The sequence below is a fragment of the Helicoverpa zea genome, chromosome 31 (genome assembly GCF_022581195.2).
Source record: "Helicoverpa zea isolate HzStark_Cry1AcR chromosome 31, ilHelZeax1.1, whole genome shotgun sequence".
NCBI lineage: Eukaryota > Metazoa > Arthropoda > Insecta > Lepidoptera > Noctuidae > Helicoverpa > Helicoverpa zea.
The window spans coordinates 4,473,945-4,496,061 of record NC_061482.1 but is presented as its reverse complement, the minus strand read 5'-3'; the positions used below and the strand labels follow the sequence as shown (position 1 = coordinate 4,496,061).

General features: G+C 37.2%; 2 protein-coding genes across 2 annotated transcripts; one reads left to right on the top strand and one right to left on the bottom strand.

The window, feature by feature from the left end:
* Positions 1–196: 196 nt before the first annotated feature.
* On the top strand, positions 197–14,762 carry LOC124644887 (ER degradation-enhancing alpha-mannosidase-like protein 3). The gene is made up of 10 exons (XM_047184534.1): positions 197–513; positions 2,220–2,366; positions 3,770–3,922; positions 5,101–5,254; positions 8,138–8,307; positions 9,175–9,396; positions 9,821–9,986; positions 10,755–11,143; positions 11,575–11,773; positions 12,426–14,762. Exons 1-10 carry the CDS (start codon positions 401–403, stop codon positions 13,293–13,295), a joined length of 2,583 nt encoding a protein of 860 aa, XP_047040490.1. The 5' UTR covers positions 197–400; the 3' UTR covers positions 13,296–14,762.
* Positions 14,691–21,815, bottom strand: LOC124644888. The gene is made up of 10 exons (XM_047184535.1): positions 21,641–21,815; positions 20,444–20,573; positions 19,828–19,962; positions 19,240–19,379; positions 18,573–18,749; positions 18,181–18,218; positions 17,990–18,058; positions 17,511–17,606; positions 16,545–17,159; positions 14,691–15,022 (listed from the first exon to the last, which is right to left on the bottom strand). Exons 1-9 carry the CDS (start codon positions 21,713–21,715, stop codon positions 16,919–16,921), a joined length of 1,101 nt encoding a protein of 366 aa, XP_047040491.1. The 5' UTR covers positions 21,716–21,815; the 3' UTR covers positions 14,691–15,022; positions 16,545–16,918.
* Positions 21,816–22,117: the final 302 nt, after the last annotated feature.

The following is a 22,117-nucleotide window of genomic DNA, read 5'->3' as shown; positions in this document are numbered from 1 at the left end:
ATAAGGACTTTGAATGGATAAAGAAATGTATTCAATAAGTAGTCGTAATGCAGTGGAATATAATTCTTAAGTAAATTAAACATTTTAATTTTATAACAAACGCTTAACAATGCGCTATTCCCGAACTGGAGCGTAATTTATCCACGCATTTGACAGCACTGACGTTTATTTTTGACAACTGTCATGGACGATTTTAGTAGTATTGGGTATTAGGAGTGGGTAGGAGTTTATGTATGTAGTCTGTTCTTTAAAAAACTGACTAGAGTTTTTTCTTTTATACGTTTTAAACATTCATGTAATTACAGTCTAGTTTTACCTGAAAATTATTAGTTTATTTATTCTTGTTTGGAACACAGTTACTTGTAGTTAAGATTACTAGTCATTTGAAAATATTGTGATTATGGTGATAATGGCATATCGTGTTTTATTAGTTTTTATTTTAGCAATAATATGTGTAAGGACAGAAGAAGAAGCTGCTGCACGTATGTCAAAATCAGAACGACAGAGTTTAAGGTAAAATAACTGTAAATATGTTGCAAGATTAGGTTGATTGACTAACAACAATAGTATCAGCGATAGGCAGAACTCTTAATCGCTTAGGACCATCGAGGGCGAATAAAAGAAAGTTTTAAGTGTACAACAGATAAACGAGAAATTTCGATAATGTTATATTTCCGATTAAACTTTCAAAACTTTAATATTCAGAATCATTTTGTAATTTTAAAACCACATGAGTCTCCAGTACAAAATAATAAGCCTATGAATCTAGTTGGATTTTAAGGCAGTTTGATTATTTATAAGTATCAGTTAGTTTGTATTGTTTTACTAGTGATTTTTTGTAGTTATTCCTTCAGCATGCTTGTATTAAGCTTGAAGGTCAGCACAAACTGTGTCAGAGAAACTGTTGGCCTACATCAGCAGAGCTACTGTTGAGGAGTACAAATTACATTACCAGTAACGCTGTCAACAATTACATAAATATGTACCTAATATTATCAAAAAAAAAATCTTATAAGAAATATGGTAGTAAAAACTTGTCTATCAACACTATTCACAACCTATAATATTACTTTGTTGTTCTCTCTTTTGATTGGTTAATTACTGTTTGATAAAGAAAATAAAACATAGATACTTGCTTGATCATGTTTGAAATAAAATAAATATGAGTATTTTCATCAGCGTTTTTACTGCCCCACACAAAAGTGTAGGCTTCATATATGTAATGTGGGTTGGAGATTTTGGACTATCATAAATTTTCTGTAGTTTTCAGTTTGTGGTCATCTTGTATCCAAGTTGCAATAGCAATTAAATATATCCTAGGAGAAGATATATTGGTACTTGCTTGGTTTGGAATACGTCAGGTCATTATTGAGATATGCCTCAATTGTTAGGTTTTCATGCTTATACAGAATATTATCTTATTTAAAACTAGCAGATCCCGCGAACTTCGTATTGTTTAAACCTTCCCTGGACCTCTAACATTTCAAAACCTTAAAATGCCAAATCGGTCCAGCCATTCTCGAGCTTTAGTCAGACTAACGAACAACAATTCATTTTTACATATAAGATTATCTTCTGCCTTTGGATTAAATTGTGTCCCCCAAAGGAAACCTCTTGCCTTGTCAAGGTGGGTACAAAAAGTATCCTGTGCCCTGCCATTCTTGAATGATAAGTAGTGTTTCTATCACAACTTTATGTAGTACAGAAATGGGTTACCGTAGAATGTTAATAACAAGTTGTGTAATATTAAACTCCCCACAAATGTTTAATAACAAAAATACAGGTGTTCCAGGAAGTGTGACAGTTGCTATATGCTGTAGGCTGATAACACAGGTCCATTGATAAGTCTGTTTGATTAAAAATAGAGATTTACCTGACTTAAATTGGCTTATATTTTAAAGCTTTTGTCATCATCAGCAACTTATTTGTAATTTTCAACAGATTTCAGATGGAAATTGACTAGGTAATTAAGTATTATTTGTCTGAATGCTTGAATCTACCTTGCTTTTAACAGGTATTTTTTATTACTATGTTCAGGCTTTTCCATTACACAGATAGCGTAATATAACAATATAATATCATGTAGAAACTCCTCTAACAAAATATAAATACATTGTGAGAATAAAAAAGTGCATCATAAAGTACAGGTCTCGATCCTGAACTGCCAACCTCTCCACTAGTTATACTTCTAGAAATGAAGAGAGTTTCATTTGTTTCAGGGAGGAGGCTCGCAAAATGTTCTACCATGCCTATGACGCGTACATGGAGAATGCATACCCAGCTGACGAGCTGATGCCGCTCAGCTGCAAAGGGCGGTGGAAGGGCATCACGCCCAGTCGCGGTGACATGGACGATGCCCTCGGAAAGTAAGAATTTATAGATTTTTTTGCACACCAAAAAGTTTTATTTGTGAATACGTAGTACATGTTCTGTGTTGTTTATTTGGATATTACCCACCTGTGTAATTACAGTCGGTTTTCCGTAATCTTCTGCAATAAAGTTTGCTATTGTATATTTCTGGCCCAATTTTATGATTAATTTTATGGTGGTTTGGTTTACAGTATGAGCAAGTTGCGCCTACCTGCTCGAAAGTTAGTTGCGAACCGACAATAACGAAAGCAACAAACTTCTTGCTTATCTGTGACTATGTCCCAGATGATATCTTAGTTGACCTACTTAACTGGTTGTGTACCTCATTGTAAATGTAGGTTACCCATCCAAAGTTATTTTGAATAGTATTCTCAATTTAGATGAAAATATTGTCCTGCTATTGTATTGAATCTAAAAAACAGAAATTGTGGGAATAATTACATATGTCGTTATATAACTCAATGACAAGTAGAAAATGGTTTGATATGTAGGTATTTAAAAGTCCCTGATAAGAAACATATGTTGCGAGCATACTTAGTTCGATTGTTGTTCATTCTGAAATGTTTTCATCAAAAAATAAACGCGTAACACTAGTTTATCTGTATGGGAAATTATTAACCATACAATGGACGTTTTATGGACTATTATTTTATACTGATTGATTGCTGGAATGTAAATTTTATAGGTTTGCGTTTCGTAACGCAAAACTTATGATTGGCGATAAATGTCTAGTATACAATATGTCTTTTATTTCTCGGCTTTGTGAGTCAAGGCGAGTTGAAAATAAAAACTGCAAAATCGAGCGCAAAAATGAAAGTAATGCACGAAAATAAACGGGTTCATTAACTGTTTGACCTACATTTACTTGCAGTTGGTAGGACTTCCATAATGTGTACCGGTAGATCGATAGAGCCGGCCATACCTATATGTGATGACTTATTGTGGATATCTATAACTTATCTATCCATTGATGTACGATTAGAGATTGAATTTTGACATTAGCTCCATATCAATATCTGATCGCAAAACTACGGATAATATGAGACCCACTCGTTGGAACAGTGCATGTAGCTTTACGTTCCGAAGGAGCATTTATAGGCCTATTAGTTACCGACCGCGGCTTCGCCCCCGGGTTGTGCTGATAAAAAGTATCGTTTGTTCATTCTAGTACCACCACGAATATACATGTGTACAATGTTTCATGATGATCGGTTAAGCAGTTTTTGCGTGAAAGCGTAGCAAACAAACGGACTTTAGCATTTATTATACTAAGTAGGATTTGAAGTTAAAAATACTTCATTTTCAATTTGAAATGAGGTTATAGAAATCCGCTACTATCTGGTTTAAGGAAAACTTAACACAAGTTATTAAGTTATTAATAATATGATGTTATTTTCAGTTTTTCCCTAACCCTAGTGGACAGCTTGGATACTTTGGCTGTTATGGGAGATTTCTCTGAATTCAGCCGCGCCATCAAGCTGGTTATAAAGGACGTCACATTCGATCACGATATTATTGTCTCCGTATTCGAGACAAACATCAGAATGCTCGGGTAAGCTTACGGTATCACGAATATTTATGAAAACAAACAATAATTTGATCATATTTACACATACATTACATTACTGTTTGATACAACTGCACTCGATGAGCAAGACTACACACAGGATATATAAATAATCCGACTGCTATAATTATTTTAGTTTTCCTGTAGGAATAAGTACCTACGTCATAAAGTCATAACATACTTCAAGTAGTGTAGCCTGTGTATTATATTTAGATCCAAGCCACGAGTTGGCTCATCCAGCTGATTAGAGCCTGTCACAAACAAAATATGTAGGTAGGCTAATCTGGGAAGAATATTCCTCATCACATTGCCAGAATAAATATAGACTTATTTATTTACCAGTAGCTGATTTTTCAATAACGGCCAGAGTTTTTGTATGTTTTTTTGAACGAAATAAATATTTTTGCAAGTTTTAATACACATAAATAAACTCTAATTAAAATATTCCCATATGGTTGTGTTTAACAAACTAAAAATATCTTAGGTTTATCCTTATATACTTAAAACCTATTATCCTCGAGCGTTCAGGTTTTGAAAGACATTGTAAGCACTACGTTATACAATTTCTTGATAAATGAGTTTTAAATTGCCCCTCATGAACAGATTCAAAGCACCGGATATTGTAATCTTAGTTCGTTATATTACATGAAGGAAACGTCCTTTCTTCAAGTAACGATCATACAAGTAATTTTATACTGCGCATTTCACAAATTACTTAGCACGATTTTACGTCATTGGTATTTTTTGGGTGATGATTAAAAATTCAGCCGATAGATAAGTACTCGTAAATAAATTAAAAGTGGAAATTACTGTTTTTTTTTTGCTGTGGGTAATTTACCTACAAGTTTTCACTTTAGTTTATCGGTAAGTTAGGTTTAGGGAAGGAAGTAAAATATTTATGTATCATAAGCTTCAGCCAGCAGTTCTGTTTCAATAGGGAGTACTGCTTCAACCTTATAAAATTACCCATTATGCTTATTCTGACATACAAGCTACAATATTACTAATTTTCAAGAAAATACTTTCTACCATTTGCTTAAAGATGTAACAAATACACACACACCACATACACACTCACCAACTTTCGCTTTTCAAAAAATAATAAGATTTTTTACATAGACAATCATCTATATATGACAACTATTTGTTTATGGTTACCACAGAGGTCTTCTATCAGCCCACGTGCTGGCCACTAAGCTGAAGAGTGAGGTGCCCGCGCTACAGTGGTATAATGGGGAACTGTTGGCCATGGCTGAAGACCTCGGCAAGAGACTGCTACCGTCCTTCAATACATCCACTGGCATACCCCATGGAAGGGTAAGTGGAATACTTTATTGTCAACTAGCGACCCGCCCCAGCTTCGCACGGGATTACAGTATTTCCCCACTATTTAATGGATGTCATTATACCTACTATAGTTCGGCCATTCAGAGAATGCGTTCCTGACACGTCGCGATTGAACTGACGACGTAACTTTGCAATGGCGTTGCAGTTACGATAAAAATATTTTTGCTGGTTGTTTACCGTTTTAACAATTGAGGAGCATTAAAAGAACATTATTATATCAATAATCAATGAATGTAGTTACGTCGTCAGTTCAATCGCGACGTGTCAGGAACGCATTCTCTGAATGGCCGAACTATATATGTGTACCTTCCACTTCAATCTCTCTATGTATTAAAAAAAAAACATTAAAATTCGTTGCGTAGTTTTAAAGATTGAAGCATACATAGGAATATAGGGATCACGGAGGATAAAAGACTAGCAGAGATGCCCTAACGAAAAATCTCCTAACAAAGCAGCGCGCCAAAATTCGGGTGAGCGGGGGACGAGGAACGTTACTGTCTCCACCCGTGCTCCACCCTGATGATGATTAAAATCTAACCCTAAACTAACATCGACCACTAGTGACATACTCAAAATTAATAATTCTTTTAAAATAGTAATTCAATTAGAAAGTTTAAATAAGCATTCATTTGAAATGAACGAAGAAAAAGAGGGAGATAAAAAAGTTAGAAAATTAATTGTTATATAAGTATTATTTTGTGCAGAGAACTTGCCCCACAACAATTTATTTACTCCTCCAGAAATGAAATAGGTATCTAGGAACCATTAAACGGAGACTCGATGAAAAATCATTTTTATTCACCACGGGTCTAAAATACCCCCATGGTGTAATTTAAGTACCAACTTAAGGCATTGTGTTAGTTCGTCTACTAGCCACTATGGCATCACAAGCACGAAAATTCGTTCTATTTGTTCTAGAACCGTGCTGCGATGACTGTAGTTATTTTCGATGTTGCCACATTACGAAATTCACCAAGAAAAATGGGAATTAAAATTATAGGGACAGTGTTTATTAAATTAGAGTTTTCACAACTGTATCATAACGGCGCATCCACTAAATAAGTAGCAGACTTTATGTGAGTCGGATGTTGCTCTGAGTAAAGGTACATTCAAAAAGTATGTACGGCAAGAGAGATATACCTATGTAAAACATTGCTGATCTATTCTAATATTATAAAGAGGAAAACTTTGTTTGTTTGTTTGGTTGTAATGGATAAACTCAAAAACTACTGGACCGATTTTAAATATTCTTTCACCATTAGAAAGCTATATTATATGCAAGTAACATAGGCTATATTTTATCCCGGTGCGGGCAGTAGCTCCCACGGTACGCGGGTGAAACCGCGGGAAAACGGCTAGTGATGAATATAAATAAATCTACATAGTTAGAGTTATGATTAATTTTAAGATAATTGCAGCTTTTTAAAATAAGATCTTTTTTAAGAATGGGTGATTGCATTTTCGATGTCTGGTAGCACTTAATTTTGTAACGGGTCTCTCTGTCTTGATGAACACAATTTTACTTCAAATATACGTAAGTCGACTACTTACCGAAAGATGGTGTTTTTATAATATTAAATTTTCATGATAATATATCATATGTTTTGGTTTGTAAATAATCTATAAAAAAAACTTGTAGGATGCAAGGAAAAATGAAGCTGCTTTTTAAGGCAAAAATTGGTACCAATAATATACATTGATACAAGATTGATACGAAAATAATACAAATTCACTTAGAGGTTCTAGAAATGCAGCTATTCGACGACAGATGTCTCTAGCAAAAATATGTTTTAAAGCTAAAATATTACTTACACGTGAAATGTTATCCTATGGTATGTTTGAGTTTGGATCCTGAGCAATTTCTACAATTAATGATAGCGCATTTCATCGTTTTAATCGAGTAACAAATAAAATCTGTTGAAATTGTGGTAAAAATACAACCATGACAAGATGTCAGTTTGATGTAAAGGACGGTATATGGGCGGTGTCCAGCCACGCCTGCCGTGACGTAGTCGTGACGTATTTGACCTACCTGAAGGCGCGTGACCTACCTGCGTTAGGGCATCTCCGCTAGTCTTTTCTCCTTCGTGATAGGGATAGATAAAGCGACTTTGTTTTATACATACTATGTAGTGATGTGTGACAAGACAAGAAGGAAGAATTACACCTTCTAGTTTTTAGTTACTTGCAGATTTTTTTTTCAGTCAAGTAAAAGTCAAGGGACTGTCTGTTAGATGGGTTTTTTGTACTCTTCAAAATTTATTATGCCACATCCACTTTGTCGAGATTTCACCAAAATTGTTCACGCACTCGCGAATTTGTTTGTCTTAGTGCAAGTCCATAGCTAGCGTGTGTTTGCGTACAAAGTTTGCAAATTTGCAGACATTCTAAAATGTTCGCAGGAAATTGCTTAGTGTTTCCTAGAGCGGATAGACCAAACATTTTAGAATGTTTGCAAGCTATTTGTTACAATCAGTTAGTAGTGTATTATCACTGACATTTCGATTGTGACAAGTATGAAAGAGTTCACTTTACAAATAAACCCCTACCTTAACCCCATTTAAAGTATAATATACCATCCATCTTCCGCGCCTTTCGCCACCTATTTTGGGGTCGGCTTCCAGTCTAACCGGATGCAGCTGTGTACCAGTGTTTGACAAGAAGCGACTGCCTATCTGACCTCCTCAACTCAGTTACTTGGGCAACCCGATACCCCTTGGTTAGACTGGTGTCAGACTTACTGGCTTCTGATTACCCGTAACGACCGCCAAGGATGTTCAATGACCGCCAGGAACTACAGTTTAACGTGCCATCCGAAACACAGAAATATAAAGTATAATATTCTTTGCTCAGATAAACCTCCGACACGGCATGCGAGGTATGTCGGAGTCTCGAGAGACCTGCACCGCGTGTGCCGGCACCATGATCTTAGAGATGGCAGCACTGTCCCGCCTCACTGGCAACCCGGTGTATGAGCAGAAGGCGCATAAGGCCATGGACAGGCTGTGGAAGATTAGGCATAGGTAAGCTCTAGTTGATAGTGTTTGATGTTCATTTATTGCGGATTACAATAAGAGATCCATCCGTTCTTTGCGATTGGAGTTTGAATTTTGACCTTTGTAATAATTACTAGCCGTTTTCTTACAGTTTTACTCTCGTCCCGTGGGAACTATTGCCCGCACTGGGATAAAATATAGCCTATGTTACTCCGGGAGAGTGTAGCTTTCTAACATTGAAAGAAATGTTCAAATTGGTGCAGGCGTTTTGGAGCCTTTAGAGTACAAATATTGTAGTATTATTAGAATAGGATGTTGTTAATTCTCTAATCGAAAAATTTTAGTGTTATATTGTAATTCACATCTTTTAGTCAACATGCTCGCTTTATTGTGTGAGAAAACTTTCATTCAGTACATTCCTATTAGACTTTATTTATACTCTATCATAAATTAACTGTAATAAGAATGTAATGAATTAAATTTTTCTCTATGATATGCTTTTGTGCCCACCACTCTTTAACTCCACTTAATGTGACGTACAATATTAGTCATTTAATTATGCAATGTTGAAGTTAGCCCTGTTTGACTGACGTGAAGTCACTAGTAGCATTGGCATCTTCAGATTTGCAAATGTAAGTAAGTAGAGTTACTGAGAGCAAAGTCTACAGATTCAATACTTATTTCGATATGTTAAAATTAAAAAAACGCAAAGCTTTCCCAATACGCTACTTCTTTCTCCTACTATGTAAAAAACTTGCGAATTTCATTAATAATGATTCGATTTTTTCAACAATGCTTAGAATATGACTTGGGAATGAAGCAAGAAGAAGAATGAACTTCATCGTCAAATAAATAATCTATTAAAACTGACTTATTTTCAATTATTTTGTCTAGGACATCAGACCTCATGGGTACAGTAATAAACATTCACTCAGGCGACTGGGTACGCAAGGACGCGGGCGTCGGCGCCGGCATCGACTCTTACTACGAATACTGCCTCAAAGCGTACATTCTGTTGGGCGACGAGAAATACCTGGCCAGGTTCAACCGACACTACAATGCTGTCATGAAATATATCAGCAGGGGTCCTGTTATGTTGGCTGTTCATATGCACCGGTTAGTTTACTAATAACTCTTGTTGTATTTTATGCTGACGCTTCCAGATCAATGAGCCGCCATTTCTAATCCCATTCTTAATCGGCACGGGTTATACGTATATTTCTACGTTTAACTCTGTTGGTCTAGTAGTTGTTCCTAGCGCGACTGCGGTGTGCGTGGTCTCGGGTTCGACTCCCGGGTAGACAGAAATAGCTTTGTAAGTTTTGATAAACATTGTACCTATAACCTATAAAAGCGTGTAAAGCTTTGCTGGGAGCAAACCAACTTCTGCAACGTAGATTACTGCGGGAATTTCCAAAGAGTTACCACAACCCTGGCACAAAGATGGCCAGATTTTTTTGCTCCCGATGAAACAAAAGTGGGTTTTAATCATAGCCGCTATTAAGTTTAAAGATTTTTACACCAGTTTTTTTTTTCAAAGGCCTCACCTACAATCCCGGAACTTCATGGACGCGTTACTGGCGTTCTGGCCGGGCTTGCAAGTGCTGCTGGGAGACGTGAGACCAGCCGTGGAGACGCACGAGATGTTGTACCAAGTCATGCAGCGACACACCTTCATACCAGAGGCCTTTACTTCAGATTTCCAGGTAAAAAGTCCAGTCATACACATTTTATTAGTTAGTGGTTGTGTGACGTTATTGGATTTACTGTCAGTTGCGGAAAGATCCTTTAAAATTAAAGCTTAGCCTAGATTTTATCGCGTTATATTAAACGAGCTCACTGATGATCATCATAGAAACTATTAAATCAAAATCCAAGCCTACAACTGCTCGACCTATGGATACAGTGAGCTCGTTTTGCGTGAATCGGATTGTCAATAATAATCAACAAAATGTAGGGTAGCTGTTTGTAACTAATATATCAAGACGACCATCACCTTAGTCTGCCCGTGACCATGGATGCTGTAAAGGATCCGAAACGTCGGGATTAAATAATATTAATATAACGCGATAAAATCCGTAAAAGTAGTTTTATTTAAATGTCTAATATTCGCGTAAGTGTCAGAAATCAATATGTTAATACTTTTTATGTTGTTGACAAAGAAAGTCAGCAAGAGATTTAAAGAAGCTTTAACTTTAATGGATCTTTTTGCAACTGACGGATAATCATGGAGAATAAAACAACTAACGGAGATGTCATAAAATAAATAACCGCAAAATCTCCCAAGTAGCGCGCCAAAATGCGGGTGCTCGAGGGACGAGTTCCGCTCTCACACGCCCTCTTTGGAACCCGCCTATTTCAAAGAATCACAATGCAATTAATATCAATCACTAACCCCAGCCTAACCTACCTGCCTTATCGCATCTGCGCTCATCTTTCCTTCCTCCTTAGGTTTAATGTTTCTTTTTCTCTAGGTACATTGGGGTCAACACCCTCTACGGCCTGAGTTCCTAGAATCCACCTACTTCCTACACCGTGCTACCGAAGACGACCATTATCTTCAAGTAGGAAAAACTGTCCTGAAAGCCCTTCAGCAATATACCAGAGTGCCTTGTGGGTATGCAGCAGTCAATGACGTGAGAACTCGAATACATGAGGATAGAATGGATTCCTTCGTACTAGCAGAAACTTTCAAATACCTATACTTGTTGTTTGGCGAAGATAAAGATATTCCAGTGAAGTTAGAAGACTATGTGCTGACTACGGAAGCTCATTTTCTGCCACTGTCATTGGCGACGGACGGCAAAAATACGACGTATTTTACGCTGAAAATTGACGATGAAGATGAAGATAAGTATAGGAAGTGAGTTTTGTTTTACTGTTAATTTTGTTTAATACATGAATGTTTTTTTTAGAACGTGGGTGTTTTTTTTGGAGGGTCTGTATCAATAATTGGACAGATCTTTAGTAGCATTATAACCGAGTTCGAATTAAGTAAAACTTGCGAACGAGTCAGTTACAATAGATTAACTAAAGTTATTCATGACCAATATTTACTTTTTTTTCTGAATGATATCAAACGACATTAGCGGATTTTGATGCGCGCATAGAGGCTGGATTGGCCTACGCGTGACATATTTCGCTTTTAGAATTCTTTCGCTTCTATTCAAGCTCGGCGTCTTAAAAAACTGACTAAATATACCGCTAGTTTCATAGCCCTTTTAAGATTTATTATAATTTATGCTCTGGATATAAAAACAATCATAATGTTTATCAAATCTTAAAATATTTCAGAACCTGTCCAAACACAGCATCTCTAGAAGCCGCTAAAGTCCGTCGACCGATGCGTCAGTTACTCGGAGCGAGCGCTCGACCCGCGGCACGACTGCGCCCGCTGAATGACCCGAGGCAAATACATACGCTGTCAGATATGGGCATATCTGTGCTGACTTTACCCGATGGGAGGGTGCAGCTGCTGTATACTACTTCTACGGTAATACTACATTTTAAACTACAGTAAATTAAGGCATTATATAGTTGTCTGTTTAGAAGTTTACTGTGTAGGGGCTACCTTCTAGTCTAAAGGAGATATTTTACATCCAGCAACTAAACAGATGATCTCCACAACCCAATTAGCAGTATGTATGTAGGGCTGCCATCTCGAATTTCGCCAAATCCGGACAATCATTTAAAATACCCGGACATTTGGCGTAAATCGCATTTTTTCCCCGAACGAGTACGATTTTTTTTAAACAAAATAATATATAATTTGTAATCCATTTACTATTAACATATACTTAAATTTAATGAGGTGCTTCCTTACATGAAAAGTGTCCGGGTTTTCCCCGGACACTTATTGAAACCCCGCCCGGACGGCCCCCGGACGCCCTCCAAACGAGGACAAATCCGGGGAAACCCGGACGGATGGCAGCCCTATATGTATGTATGTTATAGGTAAAACTGGTTGTCAAAATTTCACTTTAGGTGTATTTAAAGCCAAAATCAAGGTCAGCTCCCTTTGTGTTCTTTTGGGTAGGCACTGGTCCTTTGTAGTCTCTTGGCTCTCGTTGTCTTGCCTTATTACACATTTAAAACAAAAATACCTAAATCAAAACATATCTAATACCTAACTTTTCCACTTACAGGCGAAATCAGCAAAAGACGCGGCAGAAGGGCTGACATTCATGCGTGAAATGTCCAAATGGAATTCATTAAGCGATATGGAGAACGGAGTCGTTCCCGCCGGAGTTAAGATCGACGACAAAATCTTCCCCGCTGGCCCCGGACACTTCGGCAAAGAGATCTCACCGACCAACCAGTATACTAACACCGTCGCCTTCGTTCTTCCTCTAGACGCTTGCTCCCGTATTGAAAATAAAAAAGATGTTGAAGGTAAATTCGGTATAGCAAAGAGAGGCCAATGCACATTTGCACAGAAAGTTCGAAACATGCAAGCAGCCGGCGTCACTCTAGCCATCATTCTCGATAATGTACCAGACTCCACCCACGAAAGCACAGCCCTATTCGCAATGTCCGGTGACGGAAATGATGACATCGAAATCCCAGCTGTATTCCTATTTTCGCAAGAAGGACGGTTCCTAACAGACACTTTCCTAGCAAAACCAGAATTGACCGTCACAGTCGGAGAATTGAAGACACTGAAAGCTACTTACGAGAACACATGTGAGGACGGCAATTGTGAAACTGTTATACAGGCACCCAACGTACCTGATGACAAGGAGACTTTTGACCATCTTAAGAATGTACTGAGTCAACTGGCTGCTCAATTCGAACTGTCGCTTTCAAATGATGACCAGAAGACTTGCGGGGACGAATCAGAAAACGTTATCATAACGAAAGGTAAATACTCTGCCGAGGAAGGTAAGCTAGAAGGACCGCCCAACGTTTGTTCCGCGAAAAGTGAAATCAAAATATCCAAAGATGAAACTGTAGCGTCTTTCAAAGAAGTTACAAAAGAGACCAAGTCTGATAAGATCGTTAAAGATGATTTTTGACCAATGCGAGTACGTAAATTACAGTGAATATAGTGAGGACTTAAGTTGACGTTGACCCACTGAGCGCCGTTTTCTTTGCCAAAGATTCAACACTGATCTCATTGACATAAAATAACTTGACAGTGGCTTCTGAATTTGTCCTTATTCAAACTGGCTTAGTGTTGAAATTTCGTTAGCAGTGAAAACTTCGCTCTGCTGCGCCCGCGTGTCAAGTGATCGTATTAAGTGATCTGTGAATGTAAGGCTTAGACAATGCACTTGTGGTTAGATGTCGTGTAGTGAAATTGTCGGAATACTTTTGTAAGGTTCGGTATCCACATTGTTTTGTAATATGTAATACTTTTTTACCGTCCATCCGGAGAAAAGACTAGAAAAACATTGACAGTCAATGCCTTTTAAATATCTTTAAAACAATAACATTAGTTTGCGTATACTAGACTGACCAACTGGATTTGATTAACCTGCAATAAATAGTCTTAAGACAATACATTTTTGTTACAACGATAAGTAACCGCGTCGAGTTGATTTTTCAATGACTTTCCAGATTATGCTATCATCATAATCAGCCTTACTGTAGGGCATTCTTTAGATATTTAAATTAAAGTTTAATTATAGTTACAATTTAGTTGGACTTCGCATTAACAATAGGTACATGCCCAATGTACTTAACATAGTTAATGAACAACTGATAATTAGTGTTGCAAAATATATTTTAAACATATTTTTATTATTTAATTAAAATATAATTTTACGTATCTTTTATTTAAAATCTGTTAGTGTAATATGAACGTTAGACTCATAAAGTACCTACAGGGAACAAAATAATACATCGTTGCATGCCGTGTCATTATTTTGATTTCAGAATTTAAACAAACGGTCCTTGTTACAGCCGCAGTTCGTGTAGCTAAACTTCAATAATTATTTCCCTTTTATTACCGAGCTGTGAGACCCTCATTTGAACAAGTACATCATCAAAAAATTAACTTTTGCGCAGGTCAAGAGCAGTGCTAAGCAATTTTATGTCCATAATATTTTCTAACATTGTGTGTAAATTATTTCCTACTAATGTTTGATTTTGAATACGTTAGTCGCTGCTCACCTGTACTAGACTGTTGTAAATATTCACGGACATGAAATTGTATATTCATTAACACATCATAGTAATGTAATGTAAATAATAGAAACTGCACTGTATAAATAAATGTGTACATATTGTTCGTAAGATTATCAATAAAAATAAATGAAGAATTTTCGTGCCTTCTTATCTGGCAATAATTTTGTCAGTTTCAATAATTTAATGTTTTATCTTTTTGTAAGAAAAACAACCTGCCTTTGTACTTTATATTTTAAAAGAGTATTCGATGATTTATAACATCAATAAAATAAAAGACGGTGTAATTACAAATTTCTTTATTACAGTTTTTACTTAGTTATAAATAGAGTGTAAATAAATTCATGTTACTTTGAGCTGTTGTTTTATTGAAATTGGAAAATTCCCTTCCAGCGAGAATGTTGCGATGCGGCCGTACTACCATAGAACTATTATGTTCCTATGAGTTTCTTTTCTGGTAATTACGGATACAATATCTGTCCAGTATCCGGCTTGTATTTCCTATCTATCCGATATCAGATAACTACTTATTATCCGGTAGATAGTGAATATAAATTAAGTATAACAATATAAATTAACAATGTAAACATTATAAATAGACATTTAAATTAGTTATTTAACATTGGCCTTGACCTAAACATTTCCAAATGCGAACTATTTATATCTGACACAACCGACAGACAGACGACACTCCAAAATTTTAACGCAGTAGCCGATGGCATAAAAATAATAGACAAAAGTTCTCTTTGCCTCCTGGGGTCACCAGTACTAGAAGAGTCATTTTCGGATTTTATTGAGAACAAAATTCAAAATTTCAATGATATTTCGGAAAGGTTATTCAAAATTAATATACATTCAGCCATCACCATCCTACGATACTGCTGCTTTGGCCCCAAATTAACCTACATCTTGCGTGCTTCTCATTTATGGAAGCACATCAACCTTTTGGATCAAATTGATAAAATAATTCGACACACACTTTCATCAATTTTAAATGTGGCCTTGGACGACAAAGCTTGGTCTCAAGCTACACTTCCCATCCGTATGGGAGGGCTTGGCGTCCGCAAAATTTCCAGTATTAGTTTACCGGCATTTATTTCCTCCGTCCATGGCACTGACAAATTGATCAGGAAAATCCTACCTATTACACTGATCAATTTTGAGGTGCCATGCCTGGCGGAGGCTATTAATGCCTGGAAAGTCACATGCCCGAATACCGATCTACCCGCCAACCCATCCTCCCAGAGACAGTGGGATGAGCCGCTCTGCAGAGTAATACGGAAAAATCTCATTGATACGTCAATTACTTCTGCGGAGCGAGCACGCCTACTGGCTGTGGGTGAATGGGAGTCAGGTCTTTGGCTTCACGCATTTCCGTCGGCAAACATAGGCACCATGTTTGACGACACCACTTTCAGACTCGCTGTCTGCCTGCGTCTGGGTGCTTCATGCTGCACTCCTCACCGCTGCCACTGCGGGGAAGCTGTCAACAGCCTCGGTCACCACGGCCTGTCGTGCAGCCGGAGTGTGGGCCGCATACCACGACATGCGAATATCAACGACGTGATCCGTCGGGCTCTTGTTGCCGTCGGCGTGCCAGCCGTACTTGAACCAAATGGTTTGGCACGCGACGATGGCAAGAGACCAGACGGCATGTCGCTATTTCCGTGGAAGATGGGTAGGACTTTAGTGTGGGACGCGACCTGCGTCGACACTCTTGCGCCATCCCATCTTCCTAGAACTGCGTGTTGTGTCGGCTCCGCCGCTTCACAAGCAGAAGACCTCAAACGGCGCAAATATAGTAGCCTTATCGGGAATTACATGTTTGAGCCGTTTGGGGTTGAAACTCTCGGGCCGTGGGGTCCGAGTGCTCACGCGCTTGCAAAGGAAATTTCTAAGCGCCTTGTTGACACTTCTCGTGACCCAAGGGCTGGCTTTTATTTCGCACAGAGGTTGAGCATTGCCATCCAACGTGGCAATGCTGCCAGCCTTCTGGGTACATTACCCGGTGACAGCGATGAGGAGCAATTTTTTGATGCTATGTATTAGTTTTAAGTTGTATATATAAGTTTATTTTTAATTTTTAAAATTAATGTAAATATTATGTAAATATTTGAATAAAATGTAATGAAGGTTATTTACGTCATTCAGATGGAATGTCGTTTGAAGGAAAAAGAAGGACGATATATAATGAGAAAATAAAAGTACCGAAAAGGTCAGAATTATGGTCATGAGTAGATAATGCGAGACAAAATAGCTAATTTGTATAAAGCGTATCGCATACAATTAATGCATTAGAAGTAGATTCATATTTGTCGAGGAAACCTTATAAATAGGGGTGGAACGTAAAATAATACAAATACGCTCAGAGCCAGCCTCTTTTAACAAAATAAATCAAGCAATTTGATCGTCAGAGCTATCCAGGTTAAAAGTTATGAAAAGTCGCGAAAGAATAAAAATATACAAATTAATTTCCGAAAAATTACATCAAAATAACAATAGGAATCTCAGTTTACAAGTAACCTGGTTTAAGTGCGGACTTTAATCGTCTTGGCTGTGGGCTGTAGTCTGGCTGCGGTACGGGCGGGCCTTGGGACCATGGCGAATTGTCCTGGTTCCAAGGAAGCTCTTGGGAAGGCGCAGGCCTCATGGGCCCAGGCCTCTTGATGTCTTCTAGGTACGAGAAGGGCCGGTTGCTGTGGTTCAAGCTCGGCTGCCGGCGTTGCCACGAGTCGGAGCGGTCGTAAGAACGGCTGAAATAATTTAAATTGCTTGTTACTTGAGTAGGCACCGATTTTGCGTCATGGGATAATTAAATAAATATGGGTTTAAAAATGAAAAGGTTATTTTCCGAAATTAAACATTGTTTTCAAGTTTTCCTACAGTCCTGTCCATAATGAAATTAGGCAAACATTTATTAAAAGGAGGCTTAAAATAGGAACCTTTTGAAAATGTAGCCCCCAGATCCTCTGCTCTTCACCCCTTCCTATAAGTTTCGCTGAGTAAAAGAAATGTTACCAGCATATTCGGTGAGTATATTATTATCTATTTCCTCCTTTGACAAAATAGTACTGATAGTCATAATTAAATATGAAGATACTAACTTAGAATTACTATAATCTATCTTTGGCGGAACACGCGGCCGGCTCGGCGGGCGATCTGACTCATCGTCTCTGATAAAGCCATTATTCACCTGTGCTCTGAAAAACCAAACAAATTCCTTAGTCACATTGTCATAAACAAAATTACTGGCTACATGTGCCTTTGTCACTTGTTATCCTTATGCTCAACTTGAGTCAACCGTCCCGGAATGGAAGCAACTTTTCGCAAAATTCTTAGACTTTTTTGACACGTACCTACTAAGTTTAAACCAATTAGTCGATTTGAATTAAACAGTGTTAAGAACACTCAGGATAAAATTATGTTACACAAAACCAAAACTACTTAAACAAAAATCGGTTCATCGTTGGTTTAGGAGCACCGATGTCACGGACGCACTGACACACACTGGTTTTTGCATCGGGCATTGTAAAACGTTAGGAATATGTCTATAGTCTTTCAGTTATGATGATCATTATCTTACCCTCTTGAAAATGGCGAAAATACATCGGGTTCCGATACCCAGGCGTTGTCGTCTGGCTTCCTTGGCTGACTGTTAATAATTAAGCGTTTAGTTTAGTTAGTCAATATTTCAAATTACAGGTATTTAGGTACTTCCTTATACCTACATATAGGTGCATAAAACATATTAGGATAAAGAGAAAATATACTCACTCGAATGCATTTACAGCTCCCAGTTTGTGGATAGAATGCTGAAAAGAAAACAATGCTTTATAGATGAATTTTGAATTATAAGCGTATCAGGTAAGGGTTTCCCAAGGCTTTATTTCGCCATAATACTCAAAAGTCCCATAACAGTTATCAATGGACCATATATTTGCAATATGTCTTGTTAACCAAAGCCATTGGTTTCAGCTCTGCGTTGATTTATTAGACCAACAAAACTATAATCTACTAGATGACTTCTTATTAGATCAATTGGTAGCTACCGAGCTCTTAATGGATTTTAAATTACGTACAATACACCTATGCTATTAGCTATCACTGTTTAATATACCTACTTAGTTATGAAAATTGTAATTAAGAGTGAATTAACAATAACTCACCTCTGCATTTTTCACTTGTTTCCTGTGTTCCAACAAGTAAACAATTAGTAGGATTAGCAGAACCATATGGACTAAGGGTGCGACGTAGCCTTTCAGTCCTATCGTCATCATTAGGAACGCTCCATGACGTAACACTTCCAGTCTGTAGTTGGATGACGACCCTGCTGGTAACTCCGCCTGGACATAGGAAATGACTCATTAACTGCGGATCTTTCTAATCTGTCTTGTGGGGTCTTATAAGGAAGAATCTCTGAGGTATCGGCAAAACCCATAGTAGCATCTACCTACCCTTCTCATTCACATGACACCACGGGTACCTACTTGTGCTCAGCAAGATGAGAGCACCTGTCCAGTTTTTTGATCGTCTTACGTACTTACATATTTTAACTGTGTCCAGGGTTTTCAAAAATGTGAAAACAATCTTACTGGGAATAAAATAGCTGTAGGTTGAGATTTAATTACTCGTTTCTGAAGATTAACTATGCAGCAGTAGCCTTATTCATAAAAAGCCCGTGTCTGTTTCCTCTAATAAATCCCTAAATTTTTAGGGAGGTAAAACTTGAGAGAATTGTTGACTTCTAGGTCACATAATTCCTTATTATGAGGTGAAATAGCGTTCAAAGGTAGGTACCCTAACATCAATAAAAAAAAAAAACTATGAACATACCAACTTGTTCGACAAAGTAGTGTGGTCTATTCCGAAATGCGTCGCAGTGGTCAGGTCCACGACGAATGCCGCGAAACAGCTGCCGATGTAAGCTGACACCACGATGTTGAGGTATCGAGCCGCACCGCCATCTTGAATCGCTGGAATTTAAATAAGATTAAATAGCAAATGATATTTTTGTAAATGGGTGTAAAAAAACCGCCCAAATGAGTCGGACTCGCGCACGTAGGGTACCGTACCATTATTTATAAAACGGACAAAAAAATCACGTTTGTTGTAAGGGAGCCCCCCAAAATATTTATTGCATTTTAGTTTTCAGTATTTGTTGTTATAGCGGCAACAGAAATACATCATCAGTGAAAATTTCAACTCTCTAACTATCACGGTCTATGAGACACAGCCTGGTGAGAGTACAAAAACAGTGGAAGAAATCGAGAATATAAACTTTCCTCACGAAAACTCACCAAAAGACAAGCTACTAAACTGAAAAAGAATCGGAATTTTCACGGAGTTTTCACTAAAAGAAAAATCCTTTTAGTAGTTTATGAGTTGAGTAGACCCAGAAGACTGATTGTTAATGATACTCACTTGCAACAAGTACGCTGGCAGTGATTAAACACAGCACGGAGAAACTGAGAGTGAGTGTGGCAAAAACGAACACGGTGTAAGATCCCGTGATGTTCAGTTGGTTGCGAGTTAAGAATGAGATCTCACATTCGTCATCTGTAACATGTTAACGTATGTTAACTTTCATATAAATAAAATAAATTCATCTTTCATTTTGAAAATAACAGTGGTGTTTACTTAACATAATTTTATGGATTACTTAGTTTAATTAAAAGTATTCAGAGACTTTTTCTGGGAATTTTTTTGCAGGTGTTATGATTATCACACTAATATTTAAAGGCAAAAGTTTATGAATGTGTACGCGTATGTGTAGTACCAAGGTATGTTTGTTAGAAACTTCATCTTCACGTGCAAAAGCAAAAGATTTTGATGAAACTTGGCAATAATATAGTTTATACTGTCTTTGTAGTCCTTTTTCAGGCCTTAGACTGTCTGTTTAGGTACAAAATTTCATTTAAATTGGTTCAGTAGCTTTGGCACGAGAGAGCAACAGACCGACAAAGTTTCTCATTTATAGTACCTATTAGAAAAGTTGATTCATACTTAGGCTTATACAGTTATGAAAACAAAAACTTACCTAAAATGTATGCACTGATGATAGTTTTCCAAAAATAATTAGCTCCATTATTTGTAATTCCAAACTCGCAATCGTTAAATCTGAATATTATTGCCGCTATGCTCAGCAAAATGTATATTAACGACAATGCCTGAAAACAAAACTCTATCAACAAACTTCTTTCAGGACAGTTTACGAATAACAGCACTTTTGTCAGAGTATTAAATTGTGTTCGCGCAGCATTCATGAATATAAACTATCATTATTTTATTAGGTACTTTGTCGTAATAGTAATGCTAGGGTACCTTCATTAGTATTTTTACGCAAAGCATTTGACAAATATTCCTTTGTTTAACTTTCGTGTGCCTGAAATGTGTATCATCGCGATGCATAGTTTATTTATCATTGTCTGATATGCTACGATAGGGATTGGGTTGCGATGGTAACCAGGTTGGGGAGGTCAGATAGGCAGTCGCTCCATGTAAAATACTGGTACTTAGTTGCATCCGGTTATAGGTACCTACTGGAAGCCGACCCGAACTTGGATAAAGGCTAGGCAGATGATGATGATGCTTCATGATATCATCGTATATTATAAGTAAGTACGGTATACGAAAAGTTCAAAAGACGCATAAGGAAAAGTTTTATTCAATTAAACTTGTACTGATAAGAAATCCCAATATGCATATGCAAGCCAATATTTTAAATTAAAAAAGTACCCAGATAAACGTAGTTTCACACATTCAATAGAGATAAAAATCGCAAAGCAGATAGTATGATAAATTAACATATTATACCTACAAACGGATTTATTGATCAAATATTTCAAGGATTGTCGAAGGAACAATATCTTCCTATTGGAACAGATCTAAAGCACTTTTAGCTTTAAAATTCTAACTAGCAGAATGCTTAATTCACATAATAAATTACATTATCTTCTAGCCTGTTTAATAGCAACGCTTATAGTAATTTACAACACCTATCTAACTGCGTTCATAAATAAACATGAAAGTAATATCGAAACTTACAGCCAATCTACCTTCATAATTGTGGAGTAGGCTCTTAAATATACCTACTACTAGACTTAGGGGCAATAGTAACGTCCACATTTTTATATCTATGGCGTAGATGGTGATTTTTCCAATTATAATGAGTCACACATATGCATGGCATCGATCGCAACTATAAGCTAACAAAATAATACAAAGTTCCACTCACTATGGTTATCCCGCCCGATAGCGCCGCAGTCAGCACTAGATGCGACGAATATTTTATATTTCTCTGATTATCCATTTTTTCTTCTTTATTAGCTTTATTAAACAAGCGTCATGTCGCGTTAGTGTTCGTTTGTGAAGGAACTCGCCAACATATCAGCGTTAATCGCGCCGTGATAATTGTTATCGGCTCGTAATAATAATGCCTACTATCTGTATCGGGACGTTTACGTTCTACCTTCACATTTTAATATTCCCCCGATGGCACCAGCGAGTAGCTACTGCCACTGGCCATGTTGACATCACAAACTGATCCGATCTCACCAAGTTTCAAGTAACACGATGATTCTCAGGTATGCATAACAATATAAATAAATTAAACGTAAGTATGATGCGTAAACAATAACAACGTGACCATCATTGTAAACATTCATGATCGTATTTATTAAATGTGTCAATAAAACTGATTTTGTAATAACCT

Excerpts from the sequence above, each read along its gene's own strand:
- LOC124644888 (XM_047184535.1), bottom strand. The coding sequence starts at position 21,715 with ATGGATAATCAGAGAAATATAAAATATTCGTCGCATCTAGTGCTGACT. Across the intron at positions 19,380-19,827 it reads TGCCAGCGTACTTGTTGCAA|CGATTCAAGATGGCGGTGCG; the intron begins GTGAGTATCATT and ends TTTAAATTCCAG. Across the intron at positions 18,059-18,180 it reads GGAGCTGTAAATGCATTCGA|TCAGCCAAGGAAGCCAGACG; the intron begins GTGAGTATATTT and ends AATTATTAACAG.
- LOC124644887 (XM_047184534.1), top strand. The coding sequence starts at position 401 with ATGGTGATAATGGCATATCGTGTTTTATTAGTTTTTATTTTAGCAATA. Across the intron at positions 3,923-5,100 it reads ACAAACATCAGAATGCTCGG|AGGTCTTCTATCAGCCCACG; the intron begins GTAAGCTTACGG and ends TGGTTACCACAG. Across the intron at positions 8,308-9,174 it reads CTGTGGAAGATTAGGCATAG|GACATCAGACCTCATGGGTA; the intron begins GTAAGCTCTAGT and ends TATTTTGTCTAG.